This window comes from Drosophila suzukii, chromosome 3, assembly GCF_043229965.1.
Source record: "Drosophila suzukii chromosome 3, CBGP_Dsuzu_IsoJpt1.0, whole genome shotgun sequence".
Taxonomy (NCBI): Eukaryota; Metazoa; Arthropoda; class Insecta; order Diptera; family Drosophilidae; genus Drosophila; species Drosophila suzukii.
Genome location: NC_092082.1, coordinates 23119259 through 23138073, shown reverse-complemented (window position 1 = coordinate 23138073; position 18815 = coordinate 23119259). Strand labels below are relative to the sequence as shown.

Below are 18815 nucleotides of genomic sequence, written 5' to 3'. Positions count from 1 at the left end.
GCCTAATCCCAACCTTAAAGCTTTTATTGTTTTTGAGATCACAGCTTTCATATGGACGAACAGACAGTCGGGCAGACGGACATGGTTAGATCGATTCGGCTAGTAATCCTGATCAAGAATATATATACTTTATGGAGGTCGGAAATGCTTTCTTCTACCTGCTTCATATTCTCCGACGAATTTATTTAACCCTTGAACTTTACGAGTAACGGGTACAAAAACAATGACAAAATTAAGAAGGATATTGTGTACTCATTGAGTTCAATTTTAATGTGTGTGTGTTATACATATGATACATTGAGTAATTAATTATTAATACATTGAAACCAAATCTGTATTTTATAATTTTAAGAAAGCGAATTCAGTTTCATGCTGGTTTTTCATAAGGCCAATCTTTTTGACAAAACGGAACTACCAGGCGTAATCAGACTTAACGCCTAAGTCGCTAGTTGGGACAGAGTTCACATTTGTGGGTACCAGAACTTATAGCCTTGTATCCTCTACGCACAGCCGCTTAAAATCACTGTTGCCATTCTACATATGTATGTCAAATATTTCGTTCTGAACAGTTTGGCTTAAATTTAACAATTTTTGAGTCGTAAAATAGCACGAAAACTTCCTTCATTTCTATTTTTACCAGTTACCAGGGAAGATGATTCTCTTCCACATAAAAGAGTAAGTATAAAAACTATTGGTTTTTTCATAATACTCCGCTTTTGCCCTCTATTTGTGGTGGTCAAGTTGCAGATCAATTGATTTTATTTCATGCCTTAAATTAAACTCCTTTGCTATTCGTTGCTCTGATGGGCGCTGAAGCTATCTTTTGATTTCTTCCAATTTCGCAATGGTTTTATGACAAACTCTCCCAATTTTATTGCTATGTACTCACCAGTTTTGGATCATCTTCTTTTGCGGAGTATGAAATTCAAGCAAATTCATCTAGCCATGATCGTTGAAAAGACGAATTCCGAATGGATTTCGGGAACCCAAATGTTGGCGGAGGAACCCACGTTTCATTTTTACCTTTCAATGATTCTGCTTTCTTTTTGTTCCGTGGTATATTTTTCAGAATGGCACGATAGCTTTAAGGCCTATCACGCAGAGGGGGTTATCGCTTCAGCGACTTTTTGGTCCATAAGAAATACACGTGTAGGAAAAGATCGGGTAAAAGTAGCTACAATTCGCATTAGCGGAAAGTGGGACCGAACACGCAAATCAGCATTTTTATGAGCTTAGGTAATTTTTGTTCTTGACGTTTCGGGAACAAAGATGAACTGGTCATGCTGAGACAACAAGTAATGAGGTTCTTTTAATTTCAGACTCCAAAATAACAGTACACGTAGAGCAGAACGCGCATGATAATTTTAAAAACAAAATAACAAAAGTAGTTTAATAACCTTGTTTGGGGTCGTCCATAAACCACGTGGACAGTTTTGTGGGGAGGGGCGTCGAGGTAAATGTCCACGTGGACATAGTAAAAATTTAATTTTAACACCTATCTCCGACCGAGCTTCTCGATTCCACCAGGGACGTCTCTCCGATGCCGAAAACGGTCTACAATAAGTCTGCTCCCCCTACGCCCAGGAAGAGTTCCAAGGCCAAGCGAAGCACAATGACGACAGCAATGGATCAGCGTCTCATATTTTCGCTTCCGACCACTGATAGTGCGAGTTGCGACCATTACATGTACTATCATTCAGAATGATCGTCATACAATCGTCTATATTAAATAAATGCCTCCCTTAACAACCCCATGTTAACGGAATGGCCAACTAAAATAACAAAAACGTGAAATATTAATTTCAGATTTTCGCACTGCACTCTATCTATCTGTAGAAAGGGGTCGTCCATAAACAACAGTTGATTCGATCACAAGTATGAATTCAACAATTTAATGGTTCTTGGTTAAAATATTTAAATTTACTTAGATCCACACATTTGGACAATGCCATACATAGTTTACTGCTATTCGAAGAAGACGAAGAGGAATATGATAAAGACGACAGCTACCATTTTAACAATTTTTTATATTTTAATATTTTTTTATTTACATATATGTAAAAAAAGCTTTAATGTTCGTAGTTTTGAATTAAACGCTACAAACGCAACACAGTTCAAAACCTACCCCTTTCACATGCTCTACTATATAACATTTCAGTTTTGGAGCATTAGCAATAGCACAATGAAAAACTGTCAGACCAGCATAGCATTTTAAAGGCTGGTTTTCATTGTAATGTTCATAAACTGTAGAGTCTAAATCAGCGGTCGGCACGGAATACAATGACATTTTGTCACTCATTTGTGCGAGTAATATGCACGGGTGGCGACTGCTGTCCTATTCCCTATGGGAGCTTTTTAACGTATAAACCCATTCTTGCCATGGGCGAAGAATAAGGGTTTGCTTTAAACTCCAAAACGCAACCCTTCGACAGCCGACGGAAGTGAACCCGAAGCTATTAGCCCATGTGGCGCAGCTTTCCACACCAAAAATATTGAAGCATCCCACCTATAAACACTAAATACTCGCTCCGTAAGGGTAAGTAATGAAAAAAGTAACTTTTCATTTTTTAAGACCCTGGAAGATCAACAGGACGAAAATAAAACAAGAAATCTCATGGACAATACTAACGATTTTTTTTCATAAAAAAAATAAATAATTTTATAATTAAGTTTTTTTAGTCTTTGTATATGTATTTAAAAATTTGACATTCACTTAATTGCTTAAAAATCGTATTTGCTTTGAACCTTTCTGTTCGATTTTATTGATTACATTATTCCTTCTTCAATTTTATGAACCTTTTTGAAGTCCGGACTGATTCCAAATGAAAAGATTTGTCTACTTTTGTTATTTCGTTTTCAAAATTATCATGCGCGTTCTGCTCTACGTGTACTGTTATTTTGGAGTCTGAAATTAAAAGAACCTCATTACTTGTTGTCTCAGCATGACCAGTTCATCTTTGTTCCCGAAACGCCAAGAACAAAAATTACCTAAACTCGTAAAAATGCTGAAATTAAACTCTGAAATACTGAACTGATTTGCGTGTTCGGTCCCATTTTCCGCTAATGCGAATTTTAGCTACTTTTACCCGTCGCTGAAGCGATAACCCCCTCTGCGTGATAGGCCTTAAAACTATCGTGCCATTCTGAAAAATATCGATGGCGGAAGATGGCAGCGGTGTATTATATCTAAAAAATGTTGCCTTTATATTTGGATAGCGGGTTAGGCTTTCATTGGCTTCGTCCGAGTCGCTTAAATAACGCCCTAGCTATTATTTTAGTAGTAATCTTTTTTAGCCAGTTCACATAAAACCGCAAAATATTTAGGTGTCCCAGAAAGCATGCGTTTTTTAGAGACTCCTTTTTTCGGGGCTGTGTAATACGGAATATTCCATCCCAAAAATCTTTTTGCATCGCCGGTTTCTGTCGCTGGTCACCCTTACCTTCGGTGATTTTCTGAAATATACATGCATACGCGTTACATTTTAAATTGGTCACTCTTAAGCCGGTAAAAATACAAAAGAAAAATCGTTAAAATGAGTTCGACAAAGACTTTAAGCCCACATCCGCTAAATCGGAATGGAAATCAATAGAAGCGGAAACACAGCCACCTGAGTTCCCACATGAAAAATAAGCCCCAAGGTTCTTTTTTAAAATGTTCAAAAGTAAGTAATTGCAGAATACCAGGAAAAGGGCACATACGTGTGGGTTGTACTCAAAAAGTAGCCTAACCCGCTATCCAAATACAACGGCAATATTTTTTAAATATAATACACCGCTGCCATCTTCCGCTCCTGTAGACCGGTAACCGCCATCGATATTTTTCAGAATAGCACGATAGTTTTAAGGCCTATCACGCAGAGGGGGTTATCGCTTCAGCGACTTTTTCGTCCATAAGAAATACACGTGTAGGAAAAGGACGGGTAAAAGTCGCTACAATTCGCATTAGCGGAAAATGGGACCGAACACGCAAATCAGTTCAGTATTTCAGAGTTTAATTTCAGTATTTTTTACGAGTTTAGGTAATTTTTGTTCTTGGCGTTTCGGGAACAAAGATGAACTGGTCATGCTGAGACAACAAGTAATGAGGTTCTTTTAATTTCAGACTCCAAAATAACAGTACACGTAGAGCAGAACGCGCATGATAATTTTGAAAACGAAATAACAAAAGTAGTTTAATAACCTTGTTTAAATGTAGAAATAAAACGCTTTTTGTTGACAAATCTTTTCATTTGGAATCAGTCCAGACTTTAAAAAGGTTCATAAAATTGAAGAAGGAATAATGTAATCAATAAAATCCAACAGAAAGGTTCAAAGCAAATACGATTTTTAAGCAATTAAGTGAATGTCAAATTTTTAAATACATATACTAAAAAAACTTAATTTTAAAATTATTTATTTTTTTTTATGAAAAAAAATCGTTGGTATTGTCCATGAGATTTCTTGTTTTATTTTCGTCCTGTTGATCTTCCAGGGTCTTAAAAAATGAAAAGTTACTTTTTTCATTACTTACCCTTACGGAGCGAGTGTTTTAGTGTTTATAGGTGGGACGCTTCAATATTTTTGGTGTGGAAAGCTGCGCCACATGGGCTAATAGCTTCGGGTTCACTTCCGTCGGCTGTCGAAGGGTTGCGTTTTGGAGTTTAAAGCAAACCCTTATTCTTCGCCCATGGCAAGAATGGGTTTATACGTTAAAAAGCTCCCATAGGGAATAGGACAGCAGTCGCCACCCGTGCATATTACTCGCACAAATGAGTGACAAAATGTCATTGTATTCCGTGCCGACCGCTGATTTAGACTCTACAGTTTATGAACATTACAATGAAAACCAGTATTTAAAATGCAATGCTGGTTTGACAGTTTTTAATTGTGCTATTGCTAATGCTCCAAAACTGAAATGTTATATAGTAGAGCATGTGAAAGGGGTAGGTTTTGAACTGTGTCGCGTTTGTAGCGTTTAATTCAAAACTACGAACATTAAAGCTTTTTTTACATATATGTAAATAAAAAAATATTAGAATATAAAAAATTGTTAAAATGGTAGCTGTCGTCTTTATCATATTCCTCTTCGTCTTCTTCGAATAGCAGTAAACTATGTATGGCATTGTCCAAATGTGTGGAACTAAGTAAATTTAAATATTTTAACCAAGAACCATTAAATTTTTGAATTCATACTTGTGATCGAATCAACTGCTTCTTATTAATCTCCGCCTTAAAATTCTGTTTCTGGCCAAACTTGAGTGCACCCATAGTGGTCCTTCCTCTATTTCTTTATTAATTTTCTTTGTTTAACTTTTCTCGTTGGTGCCAGTCCTGGTGATAACAAGCTAGGTGAAAGTGAAAGAAAATCGCCCATGTGAAGTAAAAAGCAATTATGAAAAGAACATTGAGAACAAGAACAAACAACAAACAACACTCATAATTTTGCAAATAATGTTAGAGGAATAATAGTGAAAGATACCACGGAACAAAAAGAAAGCAGAATCATTGAAAGGTAAAAATGAAACGTGGGTTCCTCCGCCAACATTTGGGTTCCCGAAATGCATTCGGAATTCGTCTTTTCAACGATCATGGCTAGATGAATTTGCTTGAATTTCATACTCCGCAAATGAAGATGATCCAAAACTGGTGAATACATAGCAATACAATTGGGAGAGCTTGTCATAAAACCATTGCGAAATTGGAAGAAATCAAAAAATAGCTTCAGCGCCCATCAGAGCAACGAATAGCAAAGGAGTTTAATTTTAGGCATGAAATAAAATCAATGGATCTGCAACTTGACCACCACAAATAGAGGGCAAAAGCGGAGTATTATGAAAAAACCAATAGTTTTTATACTTACTCTTTCATGTGGAAGAGAATCATCTTCCCTGGTAACTGGTAAAAATAGAAATGAAGGAAGTTTTCGTGCTATTTTACGACTCAAAAAATGTTAAATTTAAGCCAAACTGTTCAGAACGAAATATTTGACATACATATGTAGAATTGCAACAGTGATTTTAAGCGGCTGTGCGTAGAGGATACAAGGCTATAAGTTCTGGTACCCACAAATGTGAACTCTGTCCCAACTAGCGACTTAGGCGTTAAGTCTGATTACGCCTGGTAGTTCCGTTTTGTCAAAAAGATTGGCCACAGCTCTGAAGTGTTCTTTGCCTTATGAAAGACCAGAATGAAACTGAATTCGCTTTCTTAAAATCATTAAATACAGATATGTTTTCAATGTATTAATAATTAATTACTTAATGTATCATATGTATAACACACACACATTAAAATTGAACTTAATAAGTACACTAAGGCGGTCCACATTTGTATGGAAATTTTTAAGGTCCTACTCTCACCCGCCAATACGGTGCGCTTTGAAATTTTTTGAAAAATACGCGTTTTAGGGACTGCGAATTGGTTTCAAAGTTTATAACTCATACGCACTGTTGCCCTTGATCAAATATAGTATTTTCATATGGGTGGCCTTGACTTGCTTTCATTTCTCAAATTCGTTTGCCACCTTGCCGAACTACTTTGAAAGCTTTAACAATTGAAAAAGGCCAGAATTTACAAGACAGATTTTTGAAAATAATGACAAGGTAGTAAAATCCTCGAGTTGCTTAATAAGTTATTTAAAACATTTCCCAAATAATTTTATTTGTTTTTGAAAAAACCGTTTCATAAACGGACCTTCTGTAAACACTTATAATAAGGAAGGACAAAGAAGGCAATATTCAATTATATATATTTATTTATTATTTAAAAACAAATTAGCATAAGTAAATAATTGTAGGGGATTTTTTCTGTCGTTTGCTCGGTTCGTTAACGCGGCACCAAATTCAAGGGTTAAATAAATTCGTCGGAGAATATGAAGCAGGTAGAAGAAAGCACTTCCGACCTCCATAAAGAATATATATTCTTGATCATTCTTGGATTACTAGCCGAATCGATCTAACCATGTCCGTCTGCCCGACTATCTGTTCGTCCATATGAAAGCTGTGATCTCAAAAACAATAAAAGCTTTAAGGTTGGGATTAGGCACGTCGATTTTAGAGATTCTTGAAATAAATGGAATTTTGTTATAATTATCTATATACATTTACATGCCAAATATTTTTAAAGTCGGATATTAAAAAGATATAGGCAATGGTGTGCAATCTGGGGAACAGTTAAGGCCATCGAGTATAGCGTAATCTTTGTTCCTGAAAACAAGTCTCTGAAAAACTCTTATGCATGTGTCCCTTAACATGAATTTTTTGTGGTTTTATTTGTATTGGTTTAAAAAGATCAATACCAATAATAGTACGACTTCCACTACTTAGATCAAAATATGTATTTCAAGCCGTTCAATACAGAACATTTTTCCAGTTACATTTCTATACACGACACAAGTAATTCTTTTTAACGAAGTTGATAAATTCCTATAATTAGTTTGAAAATGTCTTATTTTAAAATATTTTTCTTTAGTATATTGGTAATTAATAGTTAACAGAACAAGCAATTGGCAGAATAAGAAAAGCAAGTTGGAGACTACAAGCGATCGGCGAAGCTAATGAAGATAACAAAGATAACAATAGAGCCGCAAAAAAACCATTGGTACTATTGATAATATCGATGGTTGGTCCCCGGAACCCAGAACTTTACGATAGTTTTACAATTCATTCGCATCACTTGGGTTTTATAGAAATAGCCTATTCAGACAATGTTCCGCCCCAGCGACCAAAATCCGCTTCAGCGACTTTTTCTTCCCTAAGAAACACACGTGCTAAAAAGAGACGGGGAAAAGTTGCAACTCGCTGCATCGGAAAATGGGACCGCACACGCAAGTCGTTTCAGTATTTATTTAGAATTTCTTACAAGTTTAGGTAATTTTTGTATTTGGCGCTTCAGGAACTTTTTGAAAAGGATACTTCCAGGTCATTCGAGGAAGATTGGAACGTGGGATGAGCTAAACTGATCCCACAGATGAACTGGTCATGCTGAGAGTGTGCTTTTAGACCCACACTCCAAAATAACAGCACACGTAGAGTAGACCGCGCGTGATAATTTTGAAAAATGAGATACAATTGTTATTGTCCATCAGATTTCTTGTTTTATTTTCGTCCTGTTTCTTTAAAAATGAAAAGTTACATTTTTCATTACTTAATGCTTTAATATTTTTGAAAAACTTTGTTACGGGCTACGCTTTTTTATGTCCTTTCCAATACTTTGGGCTGACAAATGCAAACGGACATTTATCACATTTGAATGTCCAACTAAAATAAACATTACCAACAATTTCATTCACGAGTAAGTAGTCGAACATTTTTGGTGGCCGTCGCTTTTGTTAAGTCATTGCTATGGGTAATGTGCTAAATTTTGTGTGGTTTTTACCTGGTCTTAATATTCTTGTGATACGCTACGAGATAGTGGACATATAAATGTGTTATTTGTGTGCAACCCGCTTTCCAAGTGCATCCGGAGGTTCCTGGCGTTGTCAAACAGTGCAGGCTATACTGACACTGGTCAGGTCCTTGGTGTAGACCTTCACGTAAAAACACTCGGACTTTGTGTCCCTTGTATGGGATACGCCCGACTGTTTCAGGCTTATGAAACCGCACTTGAAGGAGACGTGAGGCTCCGCCTTCGTGCCATGAGCCTTAAGCACATGGTCTGCCATATGGGCTTTAGATCTTCAAAATATAAATATGGTGCACAATTGCAAAGCAAAGTTTTACTTGTTATATTAAATTTTCCTATCAGTCCATTGCAATATACTGCCGAGACCCACAGGCACTAAACAAAAATTTTTTCTTGATTTAGCCGATGCTGTTGGCCTCAGCGATTTCCTACGTGAACAAAAGTCCGTTTAAAATTGCCATAGCTGCTGTGTGCAGTGGGTATACGACTTCCGCATATCCCAAGCTTCCTGCCTAATAAAATTAAATACTTCTGTAAAATTGTAGTATTCAATCCGTGTATACATATCGAAAACATTAACGAAAATTAAAGAATTTTGTACATTGAAATATCGATATCACTAACACAATTATTCTCACTTTAAAAATAAATCTTTAATATTTTTCTGAAATAGGAAAAGTTAAAGGAAAGTTAAAACGTGACTTTGCCCACATATGTATGTAGTTCTTTAGCCATTATGGCTTAGAGTTTCCACACAGATTTTGCTTCCCCGAACGCATCATAACGTTTTAAGCAACATAGCAATGTAAAAAATTCAAGGCTACTAAAATGTTTTTATTCAAAAATCAGAATTTTTCTATTTCAAAAGCGGAGGGTCAAACAAGATTTTTGTGACCTAGTTTATGTGGCAATATTGCCACCAACGACTTAAAGACTCCCGAATCGACACACCCTAATCAACATGCCAAAAACTTCTGAAATTTCACCAAACATCACCAGATTTGTACTTATGAATATGTAATTTTAATGAAAACCAAATGTTGTCTGTAACCATAGGTATTTACTCTTCAAACGACCATTTTCTTGTCAGAACTTTATTTTTAATTGCGGTCTGAAATGAAAATCCGTTTACGATTCCGAAACTTGGGGGATAGAAAAAATTGAGTAAATTGGACCGTATAAAACGTTCCGTTGGCAAGCAAAAAAAAGGACACAATTAAAGTGAAAAATACAAATCTGTTATCAAAATATAAAGAATTTATTATATATCCATTGCATATAATTGTATTTCGTGTATAACTAAGACAATTTTGAATATCAAAACAAGACAAGACACATTATGTGGTTAAATCAATTTTAGCCCGCCACCAAAGATCCGAAAAGCGTTCGCTTTTGTTAGTCAATTTCGGAGTGGGTGGTGTTAAGTTCCAGTAGATTAATCATAATTAAGGTCAATATCCAAGTCGGATGGGAGGGAATGCCCCTGCTTAGAACTTCGAGGACTTGGCCAGGTTGAGCTCTTCGGTCAACATGCGACCGAAATCAGCATGCACCAAAGTGAAGTTCTTGACGGCTCGCTCCTGCAGAAACTGGCTGGCGTTGCTCAAGTGACCGGCAATGTTCTGCACCAGTCGCTTCTTGGCGCATTTGTCCAGAACGTGCACCCAGAAATCGGTGACTTGGCCGTAGTTGTCCTCCGTATCGCCGCTGCTGAAGCGGTAGACATCTCCAGTGACTGGACAGCACGAGGACAATGCCCTGGCTCTGGGGCACTCCTGGGGACCGTTGAAGGAGTTCGGGAAATAGTTGGGGGCACCATCCTGGTTGTCCGTTACATTCATGGGTCCATCCCGCTGGAAGTTCTCTATCTTCACCTTGTAGGGACAGTTCACCGGAATCTGCAGGTAATTCGCACCCAGGCGATGACGATGAGTGTCCGAGTACGAGAACAGACGACCCTGGAGCATCTTATCGGGAGAGGGCTCAATGCCGGGCACCAAGTGAGCCGGACTGAAGGCAATCTGCTCCACCTACGAGTTAAAAGATATACCCAACAATTAATACAGTGGTAAATGTAAAATATAAAATAAAAACATTACTTAATGCTTCATTGGTTTTGTCATAAGCAAAAAAAATAATAAATTTAAGTTGTAATATAAGAAAGGTAACATGTACCAGCTTAAATGCAAAGAAATATCAAAATGGTAAAACAAAATAATTATACGATAACCCGAAATGGATTACAATATGACTTGAGTTGATTTAAGGCTGCAGAAAAATGCCTTAAATAATTATAATTCCAATATTTTCACTCAATAAATTCACTAACTTTAAAATAATATTGTTCTCTTTTGTACTAGCTATAACTCAATAACTAATTCAGTTAACAAACCTCAGCAAAGTAGTTCTTGGGATTGCGATCCAGCACCATCTTGCCCACGGGAATCAGAGGATACTCCTTCTGAGACCAGACCTTGGTCACGTCGAAGGGGTTGTACTTGAACTTCTTGGCCTGCTCGAAGGTCATGACCTGGATGTACATCGTCCAGCTGGGGAACTTGCAGGTCTTGATCCTGTTGTACAGGTCGCGAATGCTGTAATCCGGATCGGTGCTGGCCAACTGATCGGCGGTCTTCACGTCCAGGTTCTTGATGCCCTGGTCCGTCTTGAAGTGGAACTTGGCGTAGATGGGCTCACCCTTGGCATTGATCAGCTTGAAGGTGTGGGAGCCATAGCCGTTCATGTGACAATAGCCGTCGGGGGTGCCGCGATCGCTGAACAGGAAGCTGACTTGGTGAGTCGACTCCGGGCGCAGGGTGAGGAAGTCCCAGAACATATCAGGATCCTTAAGGTGTGTTGTAGGGTTGCGCTTCTGTGTGTGAATGAAGCTGGGGAACAGGATCGGATCGCGAATGAAGAAGATAGGTGTGTTGTTGCCAACCAAATCCCAGACGCCATCGTCGGTGTAGAACTTGATGGCAAATCCTCGGGGATCGCGGGCCGTATCTGCTGATCCGCTCTCACCACCCACGGTGGAGAATCGCACAGCCAGGGGAGTGCGCTTCTTCACCTTGTCGAAAATCTTGGCGGCACAATACTGGGAGATGTCGTGGGTCACCTCAAAGTATCCAAAAGCACCAGCTCCCTTGGCGTGCACCACACGCTCCGGAATGCGCTCCCTGTCGAAGTGGGACATCTCATCCAGGAAGTTCACGTCCTGCAGCAGGACGGGACCGCGGGGACCCACCGTCTGGGTGGCATCCTTGATTCCAATGGGTGCTCCAGCACCAGTGGTAATAGCTCCCGGTGAAACCTGCAAAAATATAAGAAAATTGGTTAATTAAGGTTATTTGTATTGCTAACTTTAATCCAAATTTTGCATAAGTCACAAACTAGTAACCGTGCCTCCAAAGTGCAGCTCTCTAAAGTTTTCCTATATAATGTCGGTTCAAAGTATCGCCTAATCTTATCGACGCTTTTGCGATAATTCTTTTTCGGCTGCGGACTTTAGTTTTTTATTTATAATCTTTGGAGTCTCACGAAAAACATAAACATAAAGATTGCAGAGCTTATCTCTTCAGGGGGGGCCACTTTGAGAGGCATTTTTGCAGTTTATAAATAGTTACTTTGCATTTGTTAATAACAAAGAGAACCCAATAACTCAGCAAGGTAAATTCATTTAATTTCCATACCAAAAATCAATAAAATATAAAGTATATTCCATTAGGCTAATAAAACTGTTGTTCAAGCTGAAATTTCAATTAGCCCACTAACTGCCAGTCATTTATCACTCGATATAATCTGATTATCTCAAAGTGTCTCCATCCACATCTTCCTGGCTTTTAATGAATTTCCCTGGAGTAATCGGACACCGCTCCTTAATCACCTTATCGTGTATTTCGCATGCAAGCCAACAAGTCATTATAAAATTAACTCAGCCAACAATTTGCAAAACTGTCACCGGTTAATGCGCACTGTTTAGCTAATGTATTTGAAACCTGACAACGCCATGCGAAATTCTAATTTGAAAGCATTTCTAGAACAGTGCATACAGAATGTTATATATGTAGGTTGTTTATCAAAGTGAAGCCTCTGGTGACGTGTCAAACATATAAATTAAGCTGCTGTTTATATTTCACCACAAAGTCGTTTAGACATCACTCAGGTGTGATTACGATTTGGGGTAATAGTACCAAAGTCTTTAATTGTTTTGAAATTATATGGCTCTTAACTTTATCAAGTCTTAACTCTTAGAAGTCGAATGAGTAAAAGGGCGCAGCTTTACTTTTTATAGGATCAAATTATCTACAGCCGTAGAGTTGAACAAATTAATAAAATTTTTATATTATCATTTTGATGTTTATATTAAAGTCACCTGATTGTGAGCTTCCCTTATATATTTTTAATTTTCGGCGACTTCTATATACATTTTTAAAGCTTTCTGCTCTTGTTTGTTCCTTTTTGCCTCGATTCAATCAGAACGGTTTGCACTTTGAGACAAGAATATGGGGCCACTTCAGGGGGCAGATACGAAAAGTGAAGCAAACCGGGAATGGCAAACCAACAAGTCAATCTGGTTCCTATCAAAGCCTCCTTGCCTTTGTGGTTGTATATCTCAAAGCGAAGAGCACACTGATAAGAGAACCTCGCCCGATCTAGAAAATAAATGCAAAATACACAGTCCACAGGAAAGTTTTTAATTGCAACTTGTCGGAGATGCCAATGACACACAGAAGGCAGACAACACCTTAATGAGGTAGCATTATGAGATCAGTGCATCTGATAAGGGGTGGTACAGATGACACTGTCTTCTAGATATAATTTATCAAAAAACAGTCATTTAAGGGGGATAGAAAACAGAGAATAGGAAGAGGATAGGAAAGCTGTACTATAAATGTATTATGATTTATACTTTGAAGAATTTACATTTATCGGATTTTGAATTTTCGGATTTTAGTTACTTAGAAGTTGAATATTAAATATTAATATGATATACAAATAAAAAATTAATATAAACAGATTTGGATAAACAGGAAAAGATTTAGTAAACTTAAATAAGTATTCATAAGTATTTAACACATTTGTTGTTTAATTGGAATAGATTTCCTTTTATTTTCCTCTTTTTTTGACCTTCCGCAATGCTTTAAGTTGCAATGTTCCTTGAAATATTTTCCCTGCAATCGGAATTCCTTGGATACTAATTAAAATTGATTGCAAGATTCTCAAAGAACAAAGAACCTAGTTGCCATGATTATTCACCGAAACAAAGGCAAACATTTAATTGCCTGACAGAATGCAGTTTTCACAGTTTCGTCATAGAAGGTCAAAATCGACTAAAACAACACGAACCAACCAACTGTGGAGCTCTCTTTTCTGGGTCATTTCGAAACATATTCTCACATAGAAATCGGTACTGACCGGGCGTTTCAGCTCAGTTGCATAACCAAATTGGAGAAAGAAAATTTGCGTTGACTAATGGCTGGCGAACGCATTTTCCTAGGCGGTCTAGCCTTTTCGAACTGAACCCAAAACGGGTTTAGGCCGGGTTCGTTGTCACTTGATCGTCGAAGCCCAATGCAACCAGTTTATGCAACATTGAGCCGGTCGCCGCAAAGTCCATTGACTCCCAGCGAATTTTCCAACCTCAAATTGGCGCAATCAACTATTCGCGGTCCTCGAAAGGTTCATATAATATTGGTAATTGTTTGTTTTATTAAATAATAAAGTAATTGGCTGCGTGACTCAATGGGGATTCGAGATATATGTACTAATTTTCGAAATATAATTGTACCCTAAATGACGTATCTTTACTGAAATTTATTTGGTTTGTTATAATTGAGTTCCAATGGTTTCTAAAATGTAAGGCAAGTGTAATTTTATTAATTTACCTTCGTACAAAATTGTGCAATATATTACACCTTGGAAATCTAAAACTATCTGAAATTCAGAATCAATTGTACTATTGTTACCACCCCAAGTTCACGCCCAACAATTTTTGTACATCTGATAAATCTAATCTATTTGGGCCAATTACTTAGCTGTTTTTATGCTTATCAATTGACAAACAGCTATGCTGAATATTTTATTTCACTTATCGTTTTACTAGGGGAAAAACCATTGGGAAATTTGCTGAGTAATAAATACTGTAATTAAAAGTAAATTATATAAGTGGAGGGGGTTAAAAAAGGGTGTGTTTACTATTGATTTTTTCACGATTGCCCTATATTTTTCATTCCATGTAATCCATGATATATTTTTGAAATTATTGCACCTGAATGTAGAAAGTTGCATAATAATAAATGTGACAAATCGATACATCTCGACATTAATTAATAAGACAGTATATACACATTTAAATTCCACCAAATTTTTAAGAATATAAAGTAACAATTTTAAAAATGTACAGAAATAGATTCTATACATTTATGTTAATGTTTACTTTTGATTTTCATGATTTTTTTCAGAATATAATGTAACAAGTTTAAAATGTACAAAAATAGGTATCAAACATTTTTGAGTATAACAGAATAATTAGTTTCAAAGTGTGAAAAATTCAAACACGGACAATATTTGTTTAAAAATTTAAGGAGGCACGATTTTTCAATTGTAACAACCCATTTAATCTGTGTGTTCAACCTAAAGCGAAAGCGAATAAATGATTGATTTTTTCATAGTTTTCCTGTATTTATGAATTTTTGAAATAGTTGCACCTGAAGAAATTTCCATAATAACAAGAATGCCGAAGCAATATAATTCGACAAAATTGTGTAAGACAATAAACATTGTCATTCTACAAAATTTCCAGAACATAAAGTAACACGTTTAAAATGTACAAAAATAGGTTTTAAATATTTTTGTTAATGTTTACTATTGATTTTTTTCATGATTGCTCTGTTCTTGATTTCGTATCATTTGTTATTAAAATTGTGGAATTGTTTCACCTGAATGTAGAAATTTCCATAATAACAAATATGCCGAAGTAATGTAATTCTACAAAAATGTCGACCAAAAAAAGTAATAGGTTTAAAAATGTCCAAAAATGGGTTTCAAACACTTTTGGTTATAATAAAATACTAATTTTCAGAGTGTGCCAAATACAAAGCGAGCAATATTTGTTTAAAAATTTAAGAAGGCACGATTTTTCAATTGAAATAACCCATTTAACCTGTGTGTTCAACCAAAAGCGAAAGCGAATAATTAACACGAAAGTGCAAACGAGCAATTTTGAATGAGTAAAACCGAATGCACAATGCATTTGCCAAATGAAAATGGAAGTGCTTAGTGAAAACAAAGGCGGAAAATCAAAATAAACTGAAAGGCAAAGGTTAGCCAAGGTTAGAAAATAGGGAAACTAAACTAAACTTTGGATTGTGAAAATGAAAACCTATGAAATTAAGAATTAACTAAACCAAACTTTGGATTAGGTGCAGAAAATAAAAATCCCATTGGAAACATTGCCACACTGATAAGGTTTATCAGTTGGGTCCGATAAGATTTGTGTAAATAAATAGAAGAGAGTAAGCGAGAAAAAGCGACCGCCTTGAACTTTGAACTGTGGCGAAACAGCTTTCAAATTTACGGGCCTTTGTTGCATTTCGCAATTTTAATTGTACTGAAAAGTACAGGCCCATAGCAATCGTTGCTTAATTTGCCTTGTTTTTTGTTTATTTTACTTTGAACAATGTTTCTCCCTTCTCTTTCCTTCTTTTTTATTTCCCTGCCGGCACGCACACACGCCCGCTCTCGCACACCACCACACTCACCGTTTGCGAGTTTTTGTAGTCGATTAACTGATTGGATGCCGCATCGCGTTCAGCCATTGTGCCTGGAATTTTTGATATCTTTGCTCGATAGGATAACCAGAATTTTGAAATGCTCGAACTGAACAAACGTTGATTTTGATTTGCTGTGGCGAGAAATTCTGTCAACTAAAGCAACTGCATCGCAGTTCCATTTGTTTTTATAGTCACTTGTTGTTGATGCGCTAGTGGGGAAAATATGGCGTTAGTCGATTTTATATTTTGGTATATTTTAACAAGTTAAAATGGTATTTTCTATCATACAGGGTGGTACAAAAGTGGTAAAGGGGGATTCCTTTTCGAGCTAAAAAGTATCGATATATTAGTCAAGTCAATTTACCATTTGTTTTTTTTGAACTTGTAAATTATTTTTCCCCAACACTGAGCAGCTGGAAATTGAAGCGTTGCCAAATATACTTTCGTATAAAAACAGTTATTGAATTGTACCATGCTTATGCTCATTATTTATACACATTTATTAAAGTCTTCATAAAAAGAAAAAAGAACAATAGAAAAAGAGCGAGCTTGAACCAGTGAACTTAGCAACGAACAACTTACAACACACACAAGCAAAACGTAAGTGTCAGTAAAACGTAAGCCACGTAAAAAAGGGAAATAGTCTCAGCGTAAGTGTCAGTAAACAAGGGAGATGCAGCCGAGAGTGGGGGCAAATGTGGCGTTAGTCGATTTTAACAAGTTAAAATGGTATTTTACAGGGTGGTAAAAATCTGGTAAAGTGATCAATGAAAGGTAAATTAAAATATCGGACGTGCAATTGTTATACCCGTAACTCGTAGATTAAAAGAGTATACTAGATTCGTCGGAAAGTATGTAACAGGCAGAAGGAAGCGTTTCCGACCCCATAAAGTATATATATTCTTGATCAGGATCACTAACCGAGTCGATCTAGCCATGTCCGTCTGTCCGTATGAACGCTGAGATCTCGGAAACTATACAAGCTACAATACTGGGATTAGGCATGCTGATTCCTGAGATTTCTGCGCAGCGCAAGTTTGTTTCAGCAGAGTGCCACGCCCACTCTAACGCCCACAAACCGCCCAAAACTGTGGCGCCCACAATTTTCATGCTAGATAAAAAATTTTAACTTAAATGTATTGGTCTCGTCAATACCTATCGATTGATTGCCACGCCCACTCTAACGCCCAAAACGCTTAAATCTGTCTACCGCCGGTAGGTGGTGCATTTCAATCTCGATTTGCTGCTTGCATATCTCCATTTTCCTTTGGTCCCATTAGCTGAGTAACGGGTATCTGATAGCGAGGTACTCGGCTATAGGGTTCTTCCTGGTTTTTGTTTAAACTTGTCAATTCTTTTTTCCCTCATTTCTTAGCACTAAACAACTGGAAATTATAGTATTGACAAATATACTTTCCAAAAAAAAAACAGTTATTGAAATGTAACCATGTCTTATGTTCATTATTTATACATATTTATTAAAGTCTTGACAAAAAAGACAAAGAACAATTATTCTATAATTTCAATAAAGTCGATTCAATCCTACATGCATTCATTACAAACTTAAAAATGACTTATCCGCCCGTCGTACCCTGCAAGTAAATGTCCATTGTCGCCTTGTTGAGGTGGGTAGTCGGTCGTCTTCGTGGTATTGGCTGGATGTGGGGGAGCCTCGTGCCATTCACGGCGTTCAGGCTGAGATTCGAATTGGGCGCGTAGTCGTCCTCGGATGCGTCGTGATTGGCCAGGCTAGAACGTGGCCTTTGCGGAGGTGGCGCCATATCATCGTTCTTTTCCGAGCGTTGTCTCTTCTTGGCCGCCGCAGCACTGGTAGTGGGCATGTCATCGGATGACTGGCTGGATATATGATGCATTCCACCAGCCCAAACAGCGCTTGTACGGGCAGAGGTCTCCATGACAGAACTTAGATTGAAGGGCAACAAAGTCTTCCCCAGCGGCTCCGGCATTATGGAGCTGGGATCTGATGAGGAATCAGCCTGCTGACTGCTTACATCCGAAACAGTTTCCGCCATCTTCTCGAGCCTATGTTTTTTGGCATTGCTGACCTTCCGCATATACAGTTTAAAGAGGGTGCTGTAGCAGTTCTTGCAAATAAGGGATTCGCTGTTGATGTCATTGTTCAGGAGCCTGGCGAAGTTACGCAGCGTCTCATTGCTGATGGTTCGAAACGGGGACCTCAGCCGATGGCTGCCAAGTGCGCAGATCCTCGTCTCTGGCTGTGGATTCTCGGCGTCGGGCGCCATCTGCAATTGATTACGACTGTATTTAACTTTCCTGCTCCTAAATCACCCATGTACCTTGCTATTTTTGTCTCAAACCGCACTTAAACATAAAACAAAAAAGAAAACAAGAAATCTTCCCGCCACTGCAGTTTCCATTGCAATTAGTAGTACCGCGGCATGTTTCGTAAGATATACCAAGCACACTGTACAGGAAATATACTAACCTTTTTAGTATTTTATTTACTTAAGGAATTTTCATTGGTAATACAATTTAAAAAACATAATTTTGAAGACAATTACTTGAGGAATGTTTTAAGTGGTATTTGGAAAATTTTCAATATATTTTTAATAACATAAATTATGACAATATAAATATTAGTAATAATCTGTAATATAAATTTATTGTATATTAATT

General features: G+C 37.2%; 3 protein-coding genes across 5 annotated transcripts in view; all 3 read right to left on the bottom strand.

Moving 5' to 3' along the window:
* RpL26 (ribosomal protein L26) overlaps positions 1-18815 on the bottom strand; it is a 165931-nt gene that overhangs the window by 87454 nt on the left and 59662 nt on the right. The window lies entirely within an intron of this gene.
* On the bottom strand, positions 9618-16347 carry Cat (Catalase). Of its 2 annotated transcripts, none has more exons than XM_017082509.4 (3): positions 16146-16347; positions 10775-11695; positions 9618-10412 (listed from the first exon to the last, which is right to left on the bottom strand). In XM_017082509.4, exons 1-3 carry the CDS (start codon positions 16200-16202, stop codon positions 9870-9872), a joined length of 1521 nt encoding a protein of 506 aa, XP_016937998.2. In that variant the 5' UTR covers positions 16203-16347; the 3' UTR covers positions 9618-9869. The 2 variants fall into 2 exon arrangements, with proteins under 2 accessions (XP_016937998.2, XP_065720292.1); XM_065864220.2 differs by lacking the exon at positions 16146-16347 and adding an exon at positions 12269-12319.
* On the bottom strand, positions 17610-18605 carry HipHop (HP1-HOAP-interacting protein). The gene is made up of 2 exons (XM_070996156.1): positions 18476-18605; positions 17610-18421 (listed from the first exon to the last, which is right to left on the bottom strand). Exon 2 carries the CDS (start codon positions 18419-18421, stop codon positions 17732-17734), a length of 690 nt encoding a protein of 229 aa, XP_070852257.1. The 5' UTR covers positions 18476-18605; the 3' UTR covers positions 17610-17731.